We start from the raw sequence: 21,070 nt of genomic DNA, 5'->3' as shown, positions 1-21,070 counted from the left end.
CACAGTGTGTTAGGACCCTGCCAGGGTTGTGTGGGGTTTCACAGTGTGTCAGGACACGGTGAGTGGTTTGTGGGGTTTCACACTGTGTCAGGATCTGGTCGTGGGTGTGTGGGGTCTCACTGTGTGTCAGAACACTCTCAGATGTGTGTGGGATCGCAATGTGTGTCAGGATGCTGTCAGGAGTGTGTGGCGTCTCACAGTGCGTCAAGTCCCTGCCAGGAGTGTGTGGGGTCTTACAGTGTGTCAGGATCCTTTTGGGGCCTGTGGGGTCTCACAGTGCGTCAGGACCCTGCCAGGGATGTGTGGGATCGCAATGTGTGTCAGGACCCTGTCAGGTGTGTGTGGCGTCCACAGTGGGTCAGGTCGCTGTCAGGGGTGTGTGGGGTCCGACAGTGTTTCTGAACCCTGTCAGGCGTGTGTGCCGTCTCACAATGTGTCAGGACCCTTTTGGGGCCTGTGGGGTTTCAAGTGTTTTAGGACCCTCTCAGGGGTGTGTCGGATCTCACAGTCTCTCAGGACCCTATCCTGGGTGTGTGGGGTCTCACAATGTGTCAGGATCCTTTTGGGGTGTGTGGCGTCTCACAGTGTGTCAGAACCCTTTTGGGGCCTGTGGGGTCTCACAGTGTGTCAGGACCATGTCAGGAGTGTGTGGGATCCCACAGTGTGTCAGGGCCCAGTCAGGGGTGTGTGCAGTCTCACAGTGTGTCAGGACCGTTCCAGGGGTGTGTGGGGTCTCACAGTGTGTCAGGACCCTTTCATGTGTGTGTGGTGTCGTGTGGTGTGTCACGATCCTATCAGGGGTGTGTGTGGTCTCATAGTGTGTCAGGACCCTGTCAGTGGTTTGTGGGGTCTCACAGTGTGACAGGTCCCTGTTAGTGGTGTGTGGGGTCTCACAGTGTGTCAGCACCCTGCCTGGGTTGTTTGGGGTCTCACAGTGTGTCAGGACCCTGTCATGGTTGTTTGAGGTCTCACAGTGTGTCAGGATCCTGTCGGGGGTGTGTGGGGTCTTACAGTGTGTCAGAACCCTCTCAGATGTGTGTGGGATCACAATGTGTGTCTGGACCCTGTCAGTGGTGTGTGCGGTCTCGTAGTGTGTCAGGACCCTATCCTGGGTGTGTGAGGTCTCACAATGTGTCAGGATCCTTTTGGGGTGTGTGGCGTCTCACAGTGTGTCAGGACCCTTTTGGGGCCTGTGGGGTCTCACAGTGTGTCAGGACCCTGTCAGGTGTGTGTGTGTGGCGTCCACCGTGGGTCAGGGCGCTGTCAGGGGTGTGTGGGGTCCCACAGTGCTTCAGAACCCTGTAAGGCGTGTATGCCGTCTCACAATCTGTCAGGACCCTTTTGGGGCCTGTGGGGTCTCACAGTGTGTTAGGACCCTCTCAGGGGTGTGTCGGATCTCACAGTCTCTCAGGACCCTATCCTGGGTGTGTGGGTTATCACAATGTGTCAGGAACCTTTTGGGGTGTGTGGTGTCTCACAATGTGTCAGGACCCTGTTGGGATGTGTGGGGTCTCGCAGTGTGTCAGGACCCTGTCAGGGGTGTATGGGGTCTCACAGTGTGTCCGGACCCTGTCAGGGGTGTGTAGGGTCTCGCTGTGTGTCAGCACTCTGTCAGGTGTGTGTAGGGTCTCATAGTGTGTCAGATCACCGTCAGAGGTGTGTGGGGTCTGACAGTGTGTCAGGGCCCAGTCAGGGGTGTGTGCAGTCTCACAGTGTGTCAGGACCGTTCCAGGGGTGTGTGGGGTCTCACAGTGTGTCAGGACCCTGTCAGTGGTTTGTGGGGTCTCACAGTGTGACAGGTCCCTTTTAGTGGTGTGTGGGGTCTCACAGTGTGTCAGGACCCTGTCATGGTTGTTTGAGGTCTCACAGTGTGTCAGGATCCTGTCGGGGGTGTGTGGGGTCTCACAGTGTGTCAGAACCCTCGCAGATGTGTGTGAGATCGCAATGTGTGTCTGGACCCTGTCAGGGGTGTGTGTGGTCTCGTAGTGTGTCAGGACCCTATCCAGGGTGTGTGGGGTCTCACAGTGCGTCAGGAACCTGCTAGGGTTGTGTGGGATCGCAATTTGTATCAGGACCCTGCCAGGTGTGTGTGGGATCGCAATGTGTGTCAGGACCCTGTCAGGTGTGCGTGGCGTCCACAGTGTGTCAGGACCCTGTCAGGGGTGTGTCGAGTCTCACAGTGTGTCATGTCCTCTCAGGTGTGTGTGGGGTCTCACAGTGTGTCATGAATTTGTCAGGGGTGTGTGGTGTCTCACAGTTTGTCAGGTCCCTCCCAGTGGTGTGTGGGGTCTCACAGAGTGTCAGGACCCTGCCAGGGTTGTGTGGGGTCTCACAGTGTGTCACGCCCCGGTCCGGGATGTGTGGGGTCTCACAGTGTGTCAGTGTCCTGTCAGGTGTGTGTGGAGTTTCACAGTGTGTCAGTGTCCTGTCAGGTGTGTGTGGGGCGTCACAGCTTGTCCTGACCCTGTCAGGGGTGTGTGGGGTCTCACAGCGCGTCAGGACTCTGTCACGGGTGCGTGGGGTCTCACAGTTTGTCAGGAACCTGTCAGGTGTGTTTGGGGTCTCACAGTGTGTCACGACACTGTCAGGGGTATGTCAGGTCTCACCGTGTGTCAAGATCCTTTCAAGGGTGTGGGGATCTCACAGAGTGCTTGGACCCTGTCAGGGGTGTGTGGGGTCTCACAGTGTGTTAGGACCCTGTCAGGGGTATGTGGGGTCTCACAGTGTGTCAGGTCCCTGTCAGGGGTGTGTGGGGTCTCACAGTGTGTCAGGACCCTGTCAGGGGTGTGTGGGGTCTCACAGTGCGTCAGGATCCTGTCAGGGGTGTGTGGGGTCTCACAGTGTGTCAGGACCCTGTCAGGGGTGTGCGGGGTCTCACAGTGTGTCAGGTCCCTGTCAGGGGTGTGTGGGGTCTCACAGTGTGTCAGGGTCCTGTAAGGGGTGTGTGGGGTCTCAGAGAGTGTCATCAGTGTGAAAGTAAGCATGCAAGTACAGCAGGCAGTGAAGAAAGCTAATGGCATTCTGGCCTTCATAACAAGGGGAATTGAGTACAAGAGCAAAAAGGTCCTTCTGCAGTTGTACAGGGCCCTGGTGAGACCACACCTGGAGTACTGTGTGCAATTTTTGTCTCCAAATTTGAGGAAGGACATTCTTGCTATTGAGGGAGTTCAGCGTAGGTTCACAAGGTTAATTCCCGGGATGGCGGGACTGTCATATGTCGAAAGATTGGAGCGACTGGGCTTGTATGCTCTGGAATTTAGAAGCCTGAGAGGGGATCTTATTGAAACATATAAGATTATTAAGGGATTGAACATGCTGGAGGCAGGAAGCATGTTCCCGCTGATGGGTGAGTCCAGAACCAAAGGCCACAGTTTAAGAATAAGGGGTAGGCCATTTAGAACGGAGTTGAGGAAAAACTTTTTCACTCAGAGAGTGGTGGATATATTGAATGCTCTGCCCCAGAAGGCAGTGGAGGCCAAGTCTCTGGATGTTTTTTAGAAAGAGATGGATAGAGCTCTTAAAGATAGTGGAATCAAAGGTAATGGGGATAAGGCAGGAACTGGATACTGATTGAAGATGATCAGTCATGATCACAGTGAATGGCGGTTCAGGCTCGAAGGGTCGAATGGCCTACACCTGCACCTATTGTCTTTTGTCTATTTTCTATAGGACCCTGTCCGGGGTATGTTGCGTCTCACAGTGTGTCAGGACCATGTCAGGAGTGTGTGGGATCTCGCTGTGTGTCAGCACCCTGTCAGAGGGGTGAAGGGTCTTACAGTGTGTCAGCACCCTGTCAGGGGTGTGTGGGGTCTCACAGTGTGTCAGGAGCTGGCCAGGGGTGTGTGGGGTCTCACAGTGTGTCAGGAGCCGGCCAGGTGTGTGTGCGGTCTCACAGTGTGCCAGGTCTCCCTCAGGGATGTGTGGTGTCTCACAGTGTGTCAGGACCCTCTCAGTGGTGTTTGAGGTACCACAATGTGTCAGGACCCTGTCAGGTGTGTGTGGGATCTCGCTGTGTGTCAGCACCCTGTCAGAGGGGTGTAGGGTCTCACAGTGCGTCAGGACCCTGTCAGGGGTGTGTTGGGTCTTACAGTGTGTCAGCACCCTGTCAGGGGTGTGTGGGGTCTCACAGTGTGTCAGGAGCCAGCCAGGGGTGTTTGAGGTATCACAATGTGTCTGGACCCTTTTGGGAGTGTGTGGGGTCTCACAGTGTGTGAGAACCGAGTCCAGGTTGTGTGGGGTCTTACAGTGTGTCCGGACCCTGCCAGTGGTGTGTCGGGTCTCACAGTGTGTCAGGACCCTCTCAGGTTTGTGTCCGGTCTCACAGCGTGTCAGGAGCCGGCCAGGGGTGTGTGGGGTCTGACTGCGTGACAGGATGTTGTCAGGGGTGCGTAGGTCTCAGAGTGTCTCAGGACACGATCAGGGGTCTGTGCAGTCTCACAGTGTGTCAAGATCTTGGCGATCTGGAAGGAATCTAGAGCAGCTGGATGACCTTCGACTCATAAGGGAGAATGAGGCAGTCATAGATGAGAGCTACAGGGAGGTAGTCACACCTAGGCTGTCGGAAGCAGGTCGTTGGGTGACGGTCAGAGGGGGGAAAGTGAAGGTGAGCAGACAGGCAGTGCAGAGCACCCCTGTGGCCATTTCCCTCAATAATATGTTCACCATTCTGGATACTGTTTGCGGGGACAACCGACCGGGTGTGAGCCACGGTGGCAGGGCCTCTGGCACTGAGTCTGACCCTGTGGTGCAGAAGGGTGGGACGGAGAAGAGGAGAGCTGTCGTCATTGGAGACTCTATAGTCAGGGGAGCAGACAGGAGATTTTGTGGACGTGAGAAGGACAGCCGCATGGTTTGTTGTTTCCCGGGTGCCAGATCCGGGATGTCTCTGACCGGGTGCACGACATCCTGGTATGAGAGGGAAAGCAACCAGAAGTCGTGGTACATGTTGGCACCAACGACATAGGCAGGAAGAGGGATGAGGTCCTGAAGTGTGAGTTTCGGGAACTAGGCAGAAGGCTGAAGAACAGGACCTCAAGGGTGGCGTTCTCAGGATTGCTGCCAGTGCTACGTGACAGTGATGGTAAGAATTGGAGGAGATGGCAGTTGAATGCGTGGCTGAGGAGTTGGTGCAGGGAGCAGGGGGTTTGGATCATTGGGATCTCTTCTGGGGTATTCTTCACTTATGTGAAGAACAAAAGGATGACAGGAGTGAAGGTAGGTCCATTTAGATAAAGGTGGGAAGAAGTGCCTGGAAGCTGTGGAAGTGAGTGAGGTGCTCAATGAATACTTCTCTGCAGTTTTCACCAATGAGAGAGAACTTGATGATGGTGAGGACAATATGAGTTAGGTTGATGTTCTGGAGCATGTTGATATTAAGGGAGAGGAGGAGTTGGAGTTGTTAAAATACATTAGGATGGATAAGTCCCTTGGGCTAGACAGAATATTCCGCAGGCTTCTCCATTAGGTGGGGGAAGAGATTGCTGAGCCTCTGGCTAGGATCTTTATGTCCTCGTTGTCCACGGGAATGGTACCAGAGGACTGGAGGGAGGCGAATGTTGTCCCTTTGTTCAAAAAAGGTAGTAGGGATAGTCCGGGTAATTATAGACCAATGAGCCTTACGTCTGTGGTGGGAAAGCTGTTGGAAAAGATTCTTAGAGATAGTATTTATGGGCATTTAGAGAATCATGGTCTAATCAGGGACAGTCAGCATGGCTTTGTGAAGTGCAGATCGTGTCTAACAAGCCTGATAGAGTTCTTTGAGGAGGTGACCAGGCACATAGATGAGGGTAGTGCAGTGGATGTGATCTACATGGATTTTAGTAAGGCATTTGACAAGGTTCCACACAGTAGGCTTATTCAGAAAGTCTGAAGGCATGGGATCCAGGGAAGTTTGGCCAGGTGGATTCAGAATTGGATTGCCTGCAGAAGGCAGAGGGTGGTGGTGGAGGGAGTGCATTCAGATTGGAGGGTTGTGATTAGTGGTGCCCCACAAGGATCTGCTCTGGGACCTCTAATTTTCATGATTTTTATTAACGACCTGGATGTGGGGCTAGAAGGGTGGGTTGGCAAGTTTACAGATGACACAAAGGTTGGTGGTGTTGTAGATAGTGTAGAGGACTGTCGAAGATTGCAGAGAGATATTGATAGGATGCATAAATGGGCTGAGAAGTGGCAGATGGAGTTCAACCCGGAGAAGTGTGAGGTGGTACACTTTGGAAGGACAAACTCCAAGACAGAATACAAAGTAAATGGCAGGATACTTGGTAGTGTGGAGGAGCAGAGGGATCTGGGGTACATGTTCACAGATCCCTGAAAGTTGCCTCACAGGTAGATAGGCTTATGGGTTGTTGGCTTTCATAAGTCGAGGGATAATGTCTAAGAGTCGCAATGTAATGATGCAGCTCTATAAAACTCTGGTTAGGCCACACTTGGAGTACTGTGTCCAGTTCTGGTCGCTTCACTATAGGAAGGATGTGGAAGCATTGGAAAGGGTACAGAGGAGATTTACCAGGATGCTGCCTGGTTTAGAGATTATGGATTATGATTAGAGATTAAGGCAGCTAGGGCTTTACTCTTTGGAGAGGAGGAGGATGAGAAGAGACATGATAGAGGTGTATAAGATATTAAGAGGAATAGATACAGTGGACAGCCAGTGCCTCTAGACATCTGGAGAAGAGTGATGCATATGTGAGAGTGCTGTTCTCGGACTACAGTTCAGTATTCAACACCATCATTCCCTCCAGGCTTGACAAGATGCTCAGAGACCTCGGCCTTGACCCTGCCTTGTGCAGCTGGATCGTGGCGTTCCTGTCAGATTGCCAGCAGACGGTAAGAGTGGGCTCCCTCACCTCTGCCCCTCTGACACTCGATGTAGGTGCCCCTCAGGGCTGTGTCCTAAGCTCCCTCCTTTACTCTCTGTATACACATGACTGTGTCGCCACCCACAGCTCCAATCTGCTAATTAAATTTGCTGACGATACTATATGGATTGACCAAATCTCAAATAATAACGAGGTAGCCTACATAGAAGAAGTCATCACCCTGACACAGTGGTGTCAGGAAAACAACTTCTCCCTCAATGTCGCAAAAGCAAAGGAGCTGGTCGCAATGTCGCAAGAACAAGAGGAATGGAGACAGGCTAACCTCTATTGACATCAATGGATCTGGGGCTGAGAGGGTGAACAGCTTTAATTTCCTTGGCATTCACGTCACTGAGGATCTCACATGGTCTGTACACACCGGCTGTGTTGTGAAACGAGCACAACAGCATCTCTTTCACCTCAGATGGTAGAGGAAGTTTGGGATGGGCCCCCAAATGCTGACGATTTTCTACAGGGCCACAGTTGAGAGCATCCTGACTGGCTGCATCATTACATGGAATGGGAACTGTACTTCTCTCAATCGCAGGGCTCTGCAGAGAGTGGTGCGGACAGCCCAGTGCATCTGTAGACGTGAACTTCCCACTATTCAGGGCTTTTCAGAGACAGGGTAAAAAGGACCCAAAGGATCATTCTGAACCCAAGTCTCACCAACCACAACCTGTTCCAGCTGCTACTATCCGGGAAACGGTACCACAGCATAAAAGCCAGGACCAACAGGCTCCGGGACAGCTTCTTCCACCAGGACATCAGACTGATTAATTCACGCTGATACAAATCTATTTCTACAATTGTACACATATATACACGCTCACCGCACACACTTTACTGTAATTGTGCTGCTGGTGCAGAAAAACAGTTTACACGACATGTGTCTGTGATATTAACCCTGATTCTGAGAATTTTTATCTGGCTGTTGTCTCATTTTTTTAGATCTGTTATTCATCATACTCATACTGTCCTCATTCATATCAATCTAAGTGTGCTCCAGTACACATGGCGTTTTCTAGAAACTGTCATTTAAGTTCTTATTTTTCTTTGCATATTTTCCAGATCTGTTTCAGACCAGGATATTATACCAAAATTATACGTCAATATGGGCATAGTGAGTGTTTAGTACCTTTGTTATATTTTTACTGTTCAGCTCTGTTTGGCAGATTTTCTTGATCCTTGATGTAAATTCAGATTTTCTTCAGCCTTGAAGTAAATTTTGTTGGAAAGTTTTCCTTTATCACACGATTATCTATTTTCTTTGCTTATTGATATCCTAACTATATGTTTCATATTCTGTTGCATTGTATCCTGATGTTCTGTTTGATATTCTACTGGCTCTATTGCACCTTTCTTTATGTTTCATGTTCTGTACTTTTCTAGTCTAAAGTTCATGCTTATATCTTTGGAAATTAGTTCCATTATTTGAATTATTTGTTTCAGCTTTGCTGATGCAAGAGCAAGTAATTTCAAATCATCAATGTATAGCTGTGCAAACATATAATTCGTATTTTTACCTGATTTGATACCTGATTTTTGTCCGTTTCAGTAAATTATGAGCAGGTTTAAAGCCAAACAGAACCATACTGGCCTTAGTGAGTCGCTCTGGAAAATCCCTCAATTTTGATAATGGTGGTTGTCCCTTTGTGGTTGTTAATAGGACGATTATTTTATGCCAATGATTCATCAGATGTTGTAGAAATTTCACAAGTATTGGATGAATTTTATATCTATTTGGAACTTCTCTTAACCATGTGAGGGAGAGAATCAAATGTTTTTTGATAGACAATATTACACTGAAAGATTTCTGCTTTCCACAGGTTTTGAAATAGAATTGCATAATCTGTTATCTGTTGTTCATAACCGAACGGTATTTTTTCTGCTGCCCTGTGAGTATATTGTGGTTATCTAAGTGAGTTGTTATTAGTTACCGGATGCACGATGCTACAATTATATAATTGTCTTAATATTATTAAGAGCCAATAATAACATAGTAGGTGACCATTCAGTAGTCTTATAAATGCAGTATTGAAGCTGTCCCTGAGGCTGGTGGTACACACCTTCAGTCTTTATATCTTCCGCCCCATGGCAGTATGAAAGAGAGAATGTTTGAGGTGGTTTGGGGTTCAGCACAGCCAAGAAGGGCCAAAAGACCTGTTTCTGTGCTGTAGTTTTTTTTATGGTTTCTATGGTTTCTAGACAACATCCATGTGTAACTTCATCCATCACCTTTGTCACATCCTGCAGGAACTCAATCAAGTTGTCAAGACGCAAATCCCATCCAAAGCTTTTAATGATTATGGACCTGTATTCCCAGATCACTTTGCTCTACCACACTCCTCAGTGCCCTACTGGTAACTGTATAAGACCGACCCCGCTTGGTCTTTCCAAAGTGCAACACGTCATGCTTGTCTGCAATCTGCCCAATTTATTCTTAAATGTTAAAAAAGAACCCGCATTTACCACCTCATCTGGCAGCTCATTCCACACTCCCACCACTCTGTGTGAAGAAGCCCCCACTAATGTTCCCTTTAAACTTTTCCCCCCTCACCCTTAATCCATCTCCTTTGGTTTTGTTCTCTCCTTGCCTTGGTGGAAAAAGCCTGCTTGCACTCACTCTGTCTATACCCATCATAATTTTATATACCTCTATCAAATCTCCCCTCATTTTTCTATGCTCCAGGGAATAAAGTCCTAACCTATTCAACCTTTCTTTGTAACTGAGTTTCTCAAGGCCCGGCAACATCCTTGTAAACCTTCTCTGCACTCTTTCGACCTTATTAATATCCTTCCTGTAATTTGTTGACCAAAACTGGACACAATGCTCGAGATTCGGCCTCACCAATGCCTTGTACAACCTCATCATAAAATTCCAGCTCTTATATTCAATACTTTGATTAATAAAGGCCAATATACCAAAAGCTCTCTTTACGACCCTATCTACCTGTGACGCCACTTTTAGAGAATTTTGTATCTGTATTCCCAGATACCTGTTCTACTGCACTCCTCAGTGCCTTACCATTTACCCTGTATGTTCTATCTTGGTTTGTCCTTCCAAAGTGCAATACCTCACACTTGTCTGCATTAAACTCCATCTGCCATTTTTCAGCCCATTTTTCCAGCTGGTCCAAGTCCCCCTGCAAGCTTTGAAAACCTTTCTCACTGTCCACTACACCTCCAATCTTTGTATCATCAGCAAATTTGCTGATCCAATTTACGACATTATCATCCAGATCATTGATAGAGATGACAAATAACAATGGACCCAGCACTGATCCCTGTGGCACACCACTAGTCACAGGTCTACTTGTATATTGGTAGAGTCTTTGACAAGGTCCCACATGGGAGGCTCATACAGAAAATTAATATGCTTGGGAACTGTGGTGAATTATCCTCGCTGGCAGGGACCCACACTGGGAGAAACATCTTAGCGGGCGGGCGGTGAATCTGTGAAATTATTGTCATAGACTGCTGAGGAAGACACGTCATTGGATATAGTTAAAATGCAGGTCGATATGTTCCTGATTAGGAAGAGCGTCAACATTTACAGAAGGCGGGATAATGGGGTTGAGAGGATTTGCGTAGCAAAATCACTGAGCTGATTGGCTTAATTCTGCTCCTAAGTCTTATGGTTTTAGGGAGCATCTGGAGTATTGTATTCACTTCTGATTGTCCAGCTTTTAGAAGGATTGGAGAGGGTACAGAACAGGTTTATCAGGGTGTTGCCTGGATTCGGTGGCATGTGCTACAAGTGGAGGTTTGATAAACTTGGTTTGTTTACTCTGGAGTTAGAATAGAGATCTGACAGAGGTACACAAGTTTGAGAGATAAGATTTGGGTCGACAGCTTGTATTTTGTTTGTTATTTTTTTACATAAGACTGGTGTCTAATATCAGAGGGCATTTGGTTAAGATGAGATGTGGGAAATTTACAGCAATTGTGGGTGTTTTTTTTTTCATAGAGTTCTGGTACCTGGAATTTACTACCTGAGTCATGTTGAAGGCAACTATGTTAGATATACATGAATGTACAGCAAATGCAAGCATATGGTCAATAATATAAGAAAGGATACCAAAGTATTTTTTTTAAAACTTTCCCAGATATTAAAGAGTAAAAAAAAGGGAGAGGGTCGATATCGGACCGCTGAAAAATGTTGTTGTAGTTGTAGTAACAGGTGAAAAGGAAATGGCAGACAAACTCTGTGGAAGTCACTAGCGGAATTACAAAAAGTAATGAACACCAGTGAACAGAATTGTGTGTTGTGCGATTACAAAGGAAAAGGGGCTTGGAAGATGAAAGGTCTGAAGATAGAAAACTCACCTGGACTGATCCAGAGATCAGCGAATGGCTAATGGCGAATTTTGATTCCCAGGTTTTGCCAAGTCACAGACTAACATTTGAGATGTGGTTTGAACTGAGCATTTCATCACTCACCTATCAGTTGAGTGGGTAATTCAGATAACCCTTGGGCGATGTTCATGTATTCCTGTGGATCAGGACCTGTTTAAATATAAAAAGAATCCATGGAAACAGAGCTAAAATAATTAAAATAACTAAAATGTTTATTTCAATGTGCCTTTGTGTTCAGTGCATGTTTTTAACGTACCGAGCTCCTGTATTTCCCTCAGTATTCTGTCCAACTTCGGTAACTCAGCCCTCCATGCCAGAAAGGATTCCCACATCGCCCTCCGGGCCCGGGAGCCTTTACCCATCACCAAACTGAGGAAGAGTCTGGAACTCTCGGTCCGGTTTCCCTTCTCTGTCAGTTCAGTGACTTTCTAGAAAAGGAAAGTAATAAATTTACCGCGGAGCAGACAGACAGACATGGAGAATGTGCAGGAAAATATCTGTTCATGGCCCCAGTAGCTTCAAAATTGATGCAGTCACTGGGCTGCTGCCTGATCCTCTCTGGGTTCAGTCGTTAACACAGAAACAGTAACTGAGGGAAATTCTAAATCAATATTGTGAAAGAATAAGGATTTACTGACACCCTGCAGTATATTCAACGTGATTAATTTACTTATCCATCAATGTGTAACATTACATCAAAAAGATGTGACAACAAGAACGGAAGGGAGGGGAGAGCGAGAGAACAAAAAAATGGATGGTGGGCATCACTGAATCGTGGCTGAAAGAAGATCATATTTGGGTGCTCACATCCAAGGATAAATATTTAATCGAAAGGAGAGGCAGGTGGGTGAAAGGGTTGGGTTGACTCTGTTGTCATAAAAAAATAAAAGTTCTTCTAAAGAAGTGATAGCAGATTGGACGGTGTAGCTGTTAAGATACTGCGTAGGGAAAAATGACCCTGATGGAACAGTAACCAGGATGTGGGCTACAAATTTCAGTGGGAGAGAGGAGAGGCATGTAAAGAGGTCAATGTTAAAATAGTCATGGGAAATTTCAATATGCAGGTAGTTTTGGAAAATCAGGTCAGTGCTGAATCCCAAGTGAGGGAATTTATAGAATGCCTATGAGATGGCTTTTGAGAGAAGCCTGTGGTTGAGCCCACTATAGGAAAGGCAAATCTGGATTCGATGTGTGTTGTGTATTGCACCAGATTTGATTGGGGAGCTTAAGGTAAATAAACCCTTCAGAGGCAGTGATCAGAAAATAGCAGAACTCACACTGCAGTTTGAGAGGGAGAAGGTAACGTTAGATGTATCAGTTTACACTGGAATAAATGAATTACAGAGGCATGAGAGAGGAGCTGGGCAAAATTAATTGGAAGAGGACACTAGCAGAGGCAACAGCAAAGCAGGAATAGATGAAGATTCTGAAAGCGATTCAGAGGGCGCAGGTAGAGGTAGATAATCCCAAATATGAAGGATTATTCCAGAGGGAGGATGATCAACCGTGGCTGACGAGGAAGTCAATGCAGCAGAAAAGCAAAGGAGAGGGTATAGAATATAGCAAAATATAGTGGAAAGCTGGAGGACTGGGAAGCTTTTACTAACCAGCAAAAAGCAACTAAAAAGCTGTAAGTAGAGAGAATATGAAATATGAAGGGGTGCTGGCTAATAATGTAAAGTGCTTACCAAAAGGTTCTTGTGATATATATGCCCTTTCAGGACAACCTATTGATTTTTGGTGTCATGAGATATCAGCTTTGTGCGTGGTCGTTCATGTCTAACCAATCTGAATGTTGGACCAGGAAGTTACCGGGAAAGTTGATGAATGGAAGGAAGTGGGTGTTGTCTGAATGGACTTTAGCACGACATTTGACAAGGCACCGCAGAGGAGGGTGGGCAAGAAAGTTCAGTTGCTCAGCACTCAAGGTAAACTGGTAATTTGGATTAGAAAATGGCTTTTTGGAAGAAGGCAGAGAGTGGTTAGAGACTGTTGAATCTCTGACTGGGAATTTGTAATATGTGCTGTGCCACAGGGATCGGTGCTGGATCCGATGTTTGTCATCTATATCAATGATCTGGGTGAAAATGTGGTTAACTGGATCAGCGAATTTGCAGATGACACCAAGAGTGGAGAGTGAGGAAGACTACCAAACCTTGCAGTGGTGTCTAAACCAGCTGAGAAATGGGCTGAAAATGGCGGATGCAATTTAATACAGCCAAGTGCGACATGTTGCACTTTGGAAGGACCAAGCAGGGTCAGTCTTATACAGTGACCGGTAGGGCACTGGGGAGTGCGGTAGAGCGAAGTGATCTGAGAGAATAGGTCCATAATCATTAAAAGTGGCAGCAAAGGTTGATAGATTGGACAGAAAGTATTTGTCACACTAGCCTTCATAAATGAAAATATTGAGTACAGGACGTGAAATATGGTGTTGAACGTGTATAAAACGTTGGTCAGGCCTAGTTTTCAGAACTGTGTGCAGATCCGATCACCTACTTCGAGGACAGAGGTAAAGCAGGTTGCAAAGTATGCTGCTGGGACTGGAGGACCTGAGGTATAAGGAAAGATTGAACAGGCTAGGACTTTATGCCTTGGAACGCAGAAGATTGAAGGGTGGTTTGATAGAGGTACACAAAAATATAAGGTGCATAGATAGGGTAAATGAGGGGAAACTTCACTCAGCAGGTGGTGAGATTGTGGAACGAGCTAGCAGTGTGAGTGGTACAAGCGGTGAAGAGAAGTCTGGATAGATACATGAATGGTAAGGGTATAGAGCGCCATGGTCCAGTGCAGGTCAGTGGGAATAGGCAGCTTCAGTAGTCTGGCATGGAACAGATGGGCCAAAGGGCCTGTTTCTGTACTGTACTTTTCTATGAATATGACAAGTCAGCTACTCTGTTAGGGAACTCAGATGGAGACCAGACCAGCTGTGGTGAGCAGGATTCCCTCCCTCAAGTACCGCAGTGAAGCCAGTTGCCCCAGTTTACAATCTGACAATATTCATCCTGGATCAATGAGCTGAGGTGAATTTGACTGACGGTCCCGATAAGACGTGAAATTAGTTTTAGACTGAATGTCTGTTCAACAGTCCAGATATGCAGCCACTGCTCGTATATCACACTGATAAATACAGCAGGTGTGAGAGGAAAAGGTGACGCTGAACCTGTAGCTCCCAGTGCTCCCCACCTTAACAGCTGAAACCAGATCTGCTGGAGACAGTCAGAGATCAAAGTCTCCATTGCCATGTGGAACTCCTAGAACGTGCAGGAGATGAATATTGATCACTATTCCCTCTGATACCAGCAGTTCAGTGACAATATACTAAATACACTCACCTCATTTTCTTCTGTACTGAAATGTCCCTCCTTTGTCAACATCCAACCGAGTCTTTCAACCTTTTCTTCAATCGCCTGTTTGAGTCTGTCCCTGTAGAACTTTGTCAGCTGGTACAGTCGATATTCACCCCCCTCTGCCAGGAGGTCAGAGATTGTAAACTCTGGCTCTGCAAATATAAAAAGTGAATGTAGTCACAAACTCAAATATCACCTGTCTCCACCGCTCTCACCCAACCCAACAAACCAGTCATGTCAACAACCTCAGTGTTCACCTGCCTTCATCTGGAAACATGGATTTTATCCTAATCTCCAACACTGGCCTTAAAACTGACCCATCAATGCGCTGGGCATGACATTACCAGAAGGATCACATTTACTAGAAACCTGTCTCTCTCACCATCGCACCCACTCACCTATTTTAGTTTAAGATGGGCAATAAATGTTGGGACTGTCAATGATAGTTGCTTCCCAGAGATACTCTTTCCATCCTGGCGAATACATTTCCGTTAGATCATATCGCGGAAATACTCTCTTATCTGGACAGCTGCATTTCCTCCGATACACATACTGGAAATCATCAGAGCAGGTGGTGCATTTCCTGTAGTGGGGTTAACGGGTGCCCCACTACACCACATGTACCACACCTACACATTTCCCCTCTCTGACCAACCCTCCAACAAGGAATCACATTTACCCACTTCCTGCCTCATTCTGCGAACACATTACCCTCATATTTCACTCACCTGCTCCTTGTTGGACACTTGACAATTCCGTGTTTAATGAGCTTCCGAGATGACAGACAGTCGCCTCACTTGTACCGGTTCCAGGGTCCTGCTCAGTGTCTCTGACGTCACTGTCTCTGGGCTGACAGACAGTCGCCTCACTTGTACTGGTTCCAGGGTCCTGATCAGTGTCTCTGACGTCACTGTCTCTGGGCTGAATTTGCTCCACTTCCTCTGCGGCCGGACCGCATTCCATTGGGACATTGCTCTCAATCTGACCCTGCTTTGGTACCTTGCTTCCCGTGTCCCGATCATCTTCCCTCGATGAGTTGCCTAGTAAAAACCTCTGGAGTACTTTCTGTACCCAATTTAATTTCCCACCTGAAGTAAATGAGGAATAGCAGGTTTAGAGTGATTTATACTCGAACAAGGATTCACAATGCGTGTCTGCAATGGAGCCGAGACTCCGGCTGACCAGTTTTGGAGTGGGACTGTGCTGGTGAATGTGAACCACACTTCCTGCTAGGTGACCATCCCGATAAGCCGGTGTCTGGACACATCCACTCCCAGAAAAAGAAATGGATAGACACAGTGATACTGATATCTGACTACGCATTAGTTGAACACACTGATAACCAGCGGTTATTAATGGAACAGCATCAGGTGATACCGGGAATTACCACTGGGATTATCTTTCATAAACATAAATCTCCCTGGGTCACAAACTGCCCAGTCACCTGTGTCACTCACAAACAATCCACTGGATTACTCATGGTCCGATCCCCTAGATCACACGTTCTCCGTTTGCTTTGTCACACATTGCCTTGTCCCCTGGGTCACAGACTGACCATTGCCTCGCTGCCTGGTCCCCTGGGTCCCATCCCGTCACCTGGAGGATGATCGTCACGTTACAACTATAGAAGTCATTGGCAAAGGGAGCGCCTTGGCGTGCAGTTCTCGTAGCTAAACTCAAAGTCTCACCGAGAGAGCTTTGCGTTCATTTGCCGTTGCTAATCTATAGGATGGATGAGATTCAGCTGGAAAGAGTGTCGAGGAGATTGACAAGTACGTTACTGGATGGAGCTATTTGGTTTTTGTGTGATATGTTTCGGCTGGGACAGTTTGCCCTGGATCATGGGAGCTTGAAGGGTGACCTTACACACGTACATAAAGTAATCAGGGGTGCAGATAGGGTGGATAGTCATAGTCTTTTTCCCAGTTTAGGGGAGCCTGAGACTCGAGGGCAGAAATTTAAAAGGGACTGAAGGGGCATTTTTTCACGTGGCGGGTGATAAGTATAAATTGCACGCAGTCAGAGGAGGCTGTAAACACAAATAAAAGGATTCATTTCCAGGCTGTAATCTCTGTTTTATTCCACCTGGAATCACAGAGTTGAGCACAATCACAATGCCCACCGGAGACAGAGACAGTTGGTCACTGGTTATACCGGGTCTCCCATCAGAGATACTGGGAATTTAAATTCAGGTAGCAGATCATCTCAAGAGAGAAATATTGAGAACTCACTTTCACCATTTGGCCACAGACCAGACATGGACTGGGGTATTAAAACAGAGTCAGAATCAGGTTTAATATCACCGGCACGTGACGTGAAATTTGTTAACTTAGCAGCAGCAGCTCAATACAATACATAATCTAGCAGGGAAAAATAATAATGAATAAAAAAAATAAACAAGTAAACCAATTACAAATATTAAATAGATTTTTTAAAAATTGCAAAAACAGTAAGACTGTATATTAAAAAAAAACTAAGGTAGTGTCCAGAGATTCAATGTCCATTTAGGAATCGGATGGTAGAGGGGAAGAAGCTGTTCCTGAATCGCTGAGTGTGTGCCTTCAGGCTTCTGTACCTGCTTTCTGATGGTAACAGTGAGAAAATGGCATGCCCTGGGTGCTGGAGGTCCTTCATAATGGACGCTGCCTTTCTAAGACACTCTCCCTGAAGTTGTCCTGGGTACCTTGTAGGCTCGTACCCAAGATGGAGCTGACCAGATTTACAACTTCCTGCAGCTTCTTTTGGTCCTGTGCAGTAGCCCCTCCATACCAGACAGTGATACACCAAACCAGACCACAAGTTTATCTAAAATGAAGTGTCTGCTGATCCTCAGCCATTTCCAAGGCTGGCAATGTTCTCGGCTCGGTTACAGAAAACAGAGTTTGGAAAATTTCCCTCATCTACTTTGCTGAAATCACAGCATTGGACTTCTCTGAAATCCTGGAAATGCTCTTATCACCTGTTTCTGAATTTTATAAATAAAAGTTGGAGATGTCTTTCACCCCTAAACAGGCCGATGTGCAACAAACCCTGAACCTGGACGTTTACGTAACGAACAACACCGCCGTCACATTCCTGTTTGTGTTTCACTCTCAACCTGCTGATTCAGGGTCTCCAGCTCCTTTCACTCAGTTGGAGCTTTGTCTGGTGAACAAAGTCATTCGACCATTACTGGTGTCAGGTCCCTGCACTGGGACTGTTGGACTGATCGATTACACAAAGCTGCTTTACCAGTGGGATCAATGACACTTTTCTCTGCCCTGTTAGCACCTGTGTAAGTTTCTTCATCTGAACTATTAACCATATAACAATTACAGCATGGAAACAGGCCATCTTGGCCCTTCTAGTCCATGCCGAACTCTTACTCTCACCTAGTCCCACCAACCTGCACTCAGCCCATAACCCTCCATTCCTTTCCTGTCCATATATCTATCCAATTTATTTTAAACGACAACACTAAACCTGCCTCAACCACTTCTGCTGGAAGCTCGTTCCACACAGCTACCACTCTCTGAATAAAGAAGTTCCCCCTCATGTTACCCCTAAACTTTTGCTCTTTCACTCTCAACTCATGTCCTCTTGTTTGAATCTCCCCCACTCTCAATGGAAAAAGCCTATCCACATCAACTCTATAAATCCCCCTCATAATTGTAAACACCTCCATCAAGTCCCCCCTCAACCTTCTACGCTCCAAAGACTAAAGACCTAACTTGTTCAACCTTTCTCTGTAACTTAGGAGATGAAACCCAGGCGACATTTTAGTAAATCTCCTCTATACTCTCTGAACTTTTATTGACATCTTTCCTATAATTCGGTGACCAGAACTGTGCACAATACTCCAAAATTGGCCTTACCTATGCCTTATACAATTTCAACATTACATCCCAACTCCTATACTCAATGCTGTGATTAATAAAGGCCAGCATACCAAAAGCTTTCTTCACCACCCTATCCACATGAGATTCCACCTTCAGGGAACTATGCACCATTATTCCTAGATCCCTCTGTTCTACTGCATTCTTCAATGCCCTACCATTTACCATGTATGTCCTATTTTGATTAGTCCCACCAAAATGTAGCACCTCACATTTATCAGCATTAAACTCCATCTGCCATCTTTCAGCCCACTCTTCTAAGTGGTCTAAATCTCTCTGCAAGCTTTGAAAACCTTCTTCATGATCCACAACTCCACCTATCTTAGTATCATCTGCATACTTACTAATCCAATTTACCACCCCATCATCCAGATCATTAATATATATGACAAACAACACTTGATCCACTACAGATCCCTGAGACACACCGCTACATACCGTCCTCCAATCTGACACACAGTTATCCACCACTACTCTCTGGCGTCTCCCATCTAGCCACTGCTGAATCCATTTTACTATTTCGATATTAATGCCTAACGATTGAACCTTCGATGTGCAGCTACAGGGCAGAAGTTTAATTATAAAGATCCCAGTGAACATACCTGTAGCCATTCTGATTCTGACTGACGATTGTCGATTGTCGTCGTCTTGTTCACACTTTGGTCGCGGTGCAGGACAGTTCCACCTGCTGGTGATGCCCTGAATTACATACAACAAGCAGACAGTGAGTCAGAGAGAGTACGATTCTTTGCAAAATGTGACAGTATCACCACCCTGTGTATCAGAGCAGCAGTTTGCTTAGGGAACAAACATTCCCTGTTAACATCAACTCCCACACCATGTCTGTATGTCTGTCCAGTGATATCTGGCGAATCTTACTGATAGAGTCACAGAGCAACAGAGCACAGACACAGACCCTTCAGCCCAATGAGACAATGCTGACCACAGTGCCCACAGAGATGGTCCCAATTTCCTGTGTCAGGCCCATTTCACTCCTGGCCTCTTCACTCCATCTACACATCCCAACTGCTATCGTCACAATCACTGTCTATCTCATTGGTAACTCTGAAGCAAAGCATTCATTAAGCACCTCGCCTATCACCGCATCCTCCAGGCACATTTCCTCCCTTGCTCCTGTGTAGTCCTACGCTCAGTCTATTCATCCTCCTCTTCTTTTCCCACATGCAGAACACCTTTGGCTTTCCTTCGTCCTGCTTCTCAAGGACTTCTCAAGTTCCTTCGACCTCTAAGTCACTTCTTAAGCTCCTTCCAGGCTACGTTATAATTCTCTGGAGCCTTGCTTGGATGTTGCTTCCTAAACCTAAATAATGCTTCCTTTTCCCTCTTGCTTAAATGTTCTCATCTCTTGTGATCACAGTTTGTTTATATAAACATTGTTTCACTGTGGGTGGAACAAATCTACCCCGAACTGCATATAAGTGTTCTTGAAACAACCTTCACATTTCCATTGTGTGTTTCCCGTTGAAAATGTTTTCCCAATTTACACTCCAAAGTTGCTCCAAATACCATTGTAACTATCCATCCACTAATTAAATACTGTCTTGTAGGGTCTGCTACTATCCTTGTCCATGACCATGATAAAAGTTGGGGTGTTGTGGTCACTGTCTCAAAAAGGTCACCCATCGTGACATCTGTCACCTGACCAGCATCATTGCCTCATACTAGATGCAGTATGGCAACTCCTCCAGTTAGCCCATCCACATACTGTGTCAAGAATCCTTCCTGGACACACAACACATTCTGCCTCATTGACACATTTTGGAGCGAGGAGGTGCAATCAAAATCAGGAAAGTTGAGGTCAACAGTGATAACAACCTTGTTGCTTTTGCACCTTTCCCAACGCTGCCAAGTTATCTGCTCTCATTATCCCCGTGGCTTTGGGGGAGGCCTATAGAATACTCCCAGAATGGTAGCCCCCTTCCCGTTTCTGACTTTCACCCACATTGATGTCCTCTGTGTATGTCGCTGTGATACCATCCCTAGTTAGTACAGAGAATTCTCCCCCGTTCACCCCCCCCCCCGCCCATATGTATTATGAAACAACTAAAACCTGGAGCATCAAACACCAATCCTGCCCTTGTAACAGTCAGGTCTGTGTAATGGTGATAACATGCCATCCATTGCTCGGATTTCCAGAAACTGCAGATTTTCTCTCTTTTTTTTGATAGGTCATCGTTCAGTCATGGTACAAGTCATAATACATAGTAGAATTAGGTAAAACGGTCATTCTAGTCTGCTCCATAATCAATCATGAAGCATTATTTTTCCAACACTGTATTGTTGCTTCCCTGCTATAATACTCAACCCATTTAGCAATCCAGAACATAAATATACCTAACGACAGCCTCCACCACCCTCTGTGGCATCAAATTCCACAGATGAACCAACATTTGGCTGAAGTAATTGCTCTCACCTCAGTTTTAAAGTGAAGCTTCTTTATTCTGAGGCAGCACTCTCAGATCCCAGACTCTCCGTCTAATCAAGACACCCTCTCCATTCCCACTGCATCCAGACTTGCTGTTATTCAGTTGGTGTAAATAATCACCCCTGCCCTAACTTCCACCCCCCCCCCACCACCAAACCCCAACCACCATTGCTCTGA

At 46.5% G+C, this 21,070-nt stretch overlaps 2 protein-coding genes across 2 annotated transcripts in view; one reads left to right on the top strand and one right to left on the bottom strand.

The window, feature by feature from the left end:
- The window catches only part of LOC140208265 (uncharacterized), a 515,327-nt gene that overhangs the window by 288,100 nt on the left and 206,157 nt on the right, over positions 1-21,070 (top strand). The window lies entirely within an intron of this gene.
- The window catches only part of LOC140208244 (uncharacterized), a 70,916-nt gene that overhangs the window by 42,594 nt on the left and 7,252 nt on the right, over positions 1-21,070 (bottom strand). The window contains exons 2-6 of the mRNA XM_072276773.1: positions 19,050-19,146; positions 15,301-15,660; positions 14,558-14,724; positions 11,476-11,647; positions 11,304-11,369 (exon numbers count right to left, since the gene is read on the bottom strand). Coding sequence (XP_072132874.1) covers positions 11,304-11,369; positions 11,476-11,647; positions 14,558-14,724; positions 15,301-15,660; positions 19,050-19,146 — 862 coding nt within the window. The remainder of the gene's footprint in view (positions 1-11,303; positions 11,370-11,475; positions 11,648-14,557; positions 14,725-15,300; positions 15,661-19,049; positions 19,147-21,070) is intronic.

This window comes from Mobula birostris, chromosome 13 (genome assembly GCF_030028105.1).
Source record: "Mobula birostris isolate sMobBir1 chromosome 13, sMobBir1.hap1, whole genome shotgun sequence".
In the NCBI taxonomy this organism is placed as follows: Eukaryota; Metazoa; Chordata; class Chondrichthyes; order Myliobatiformes; family Myliobatidae; genus Mobula; species Mobula birostris.
This window is presented reverse-complemented; position numbering and strand designations above follow the sequence as displayed.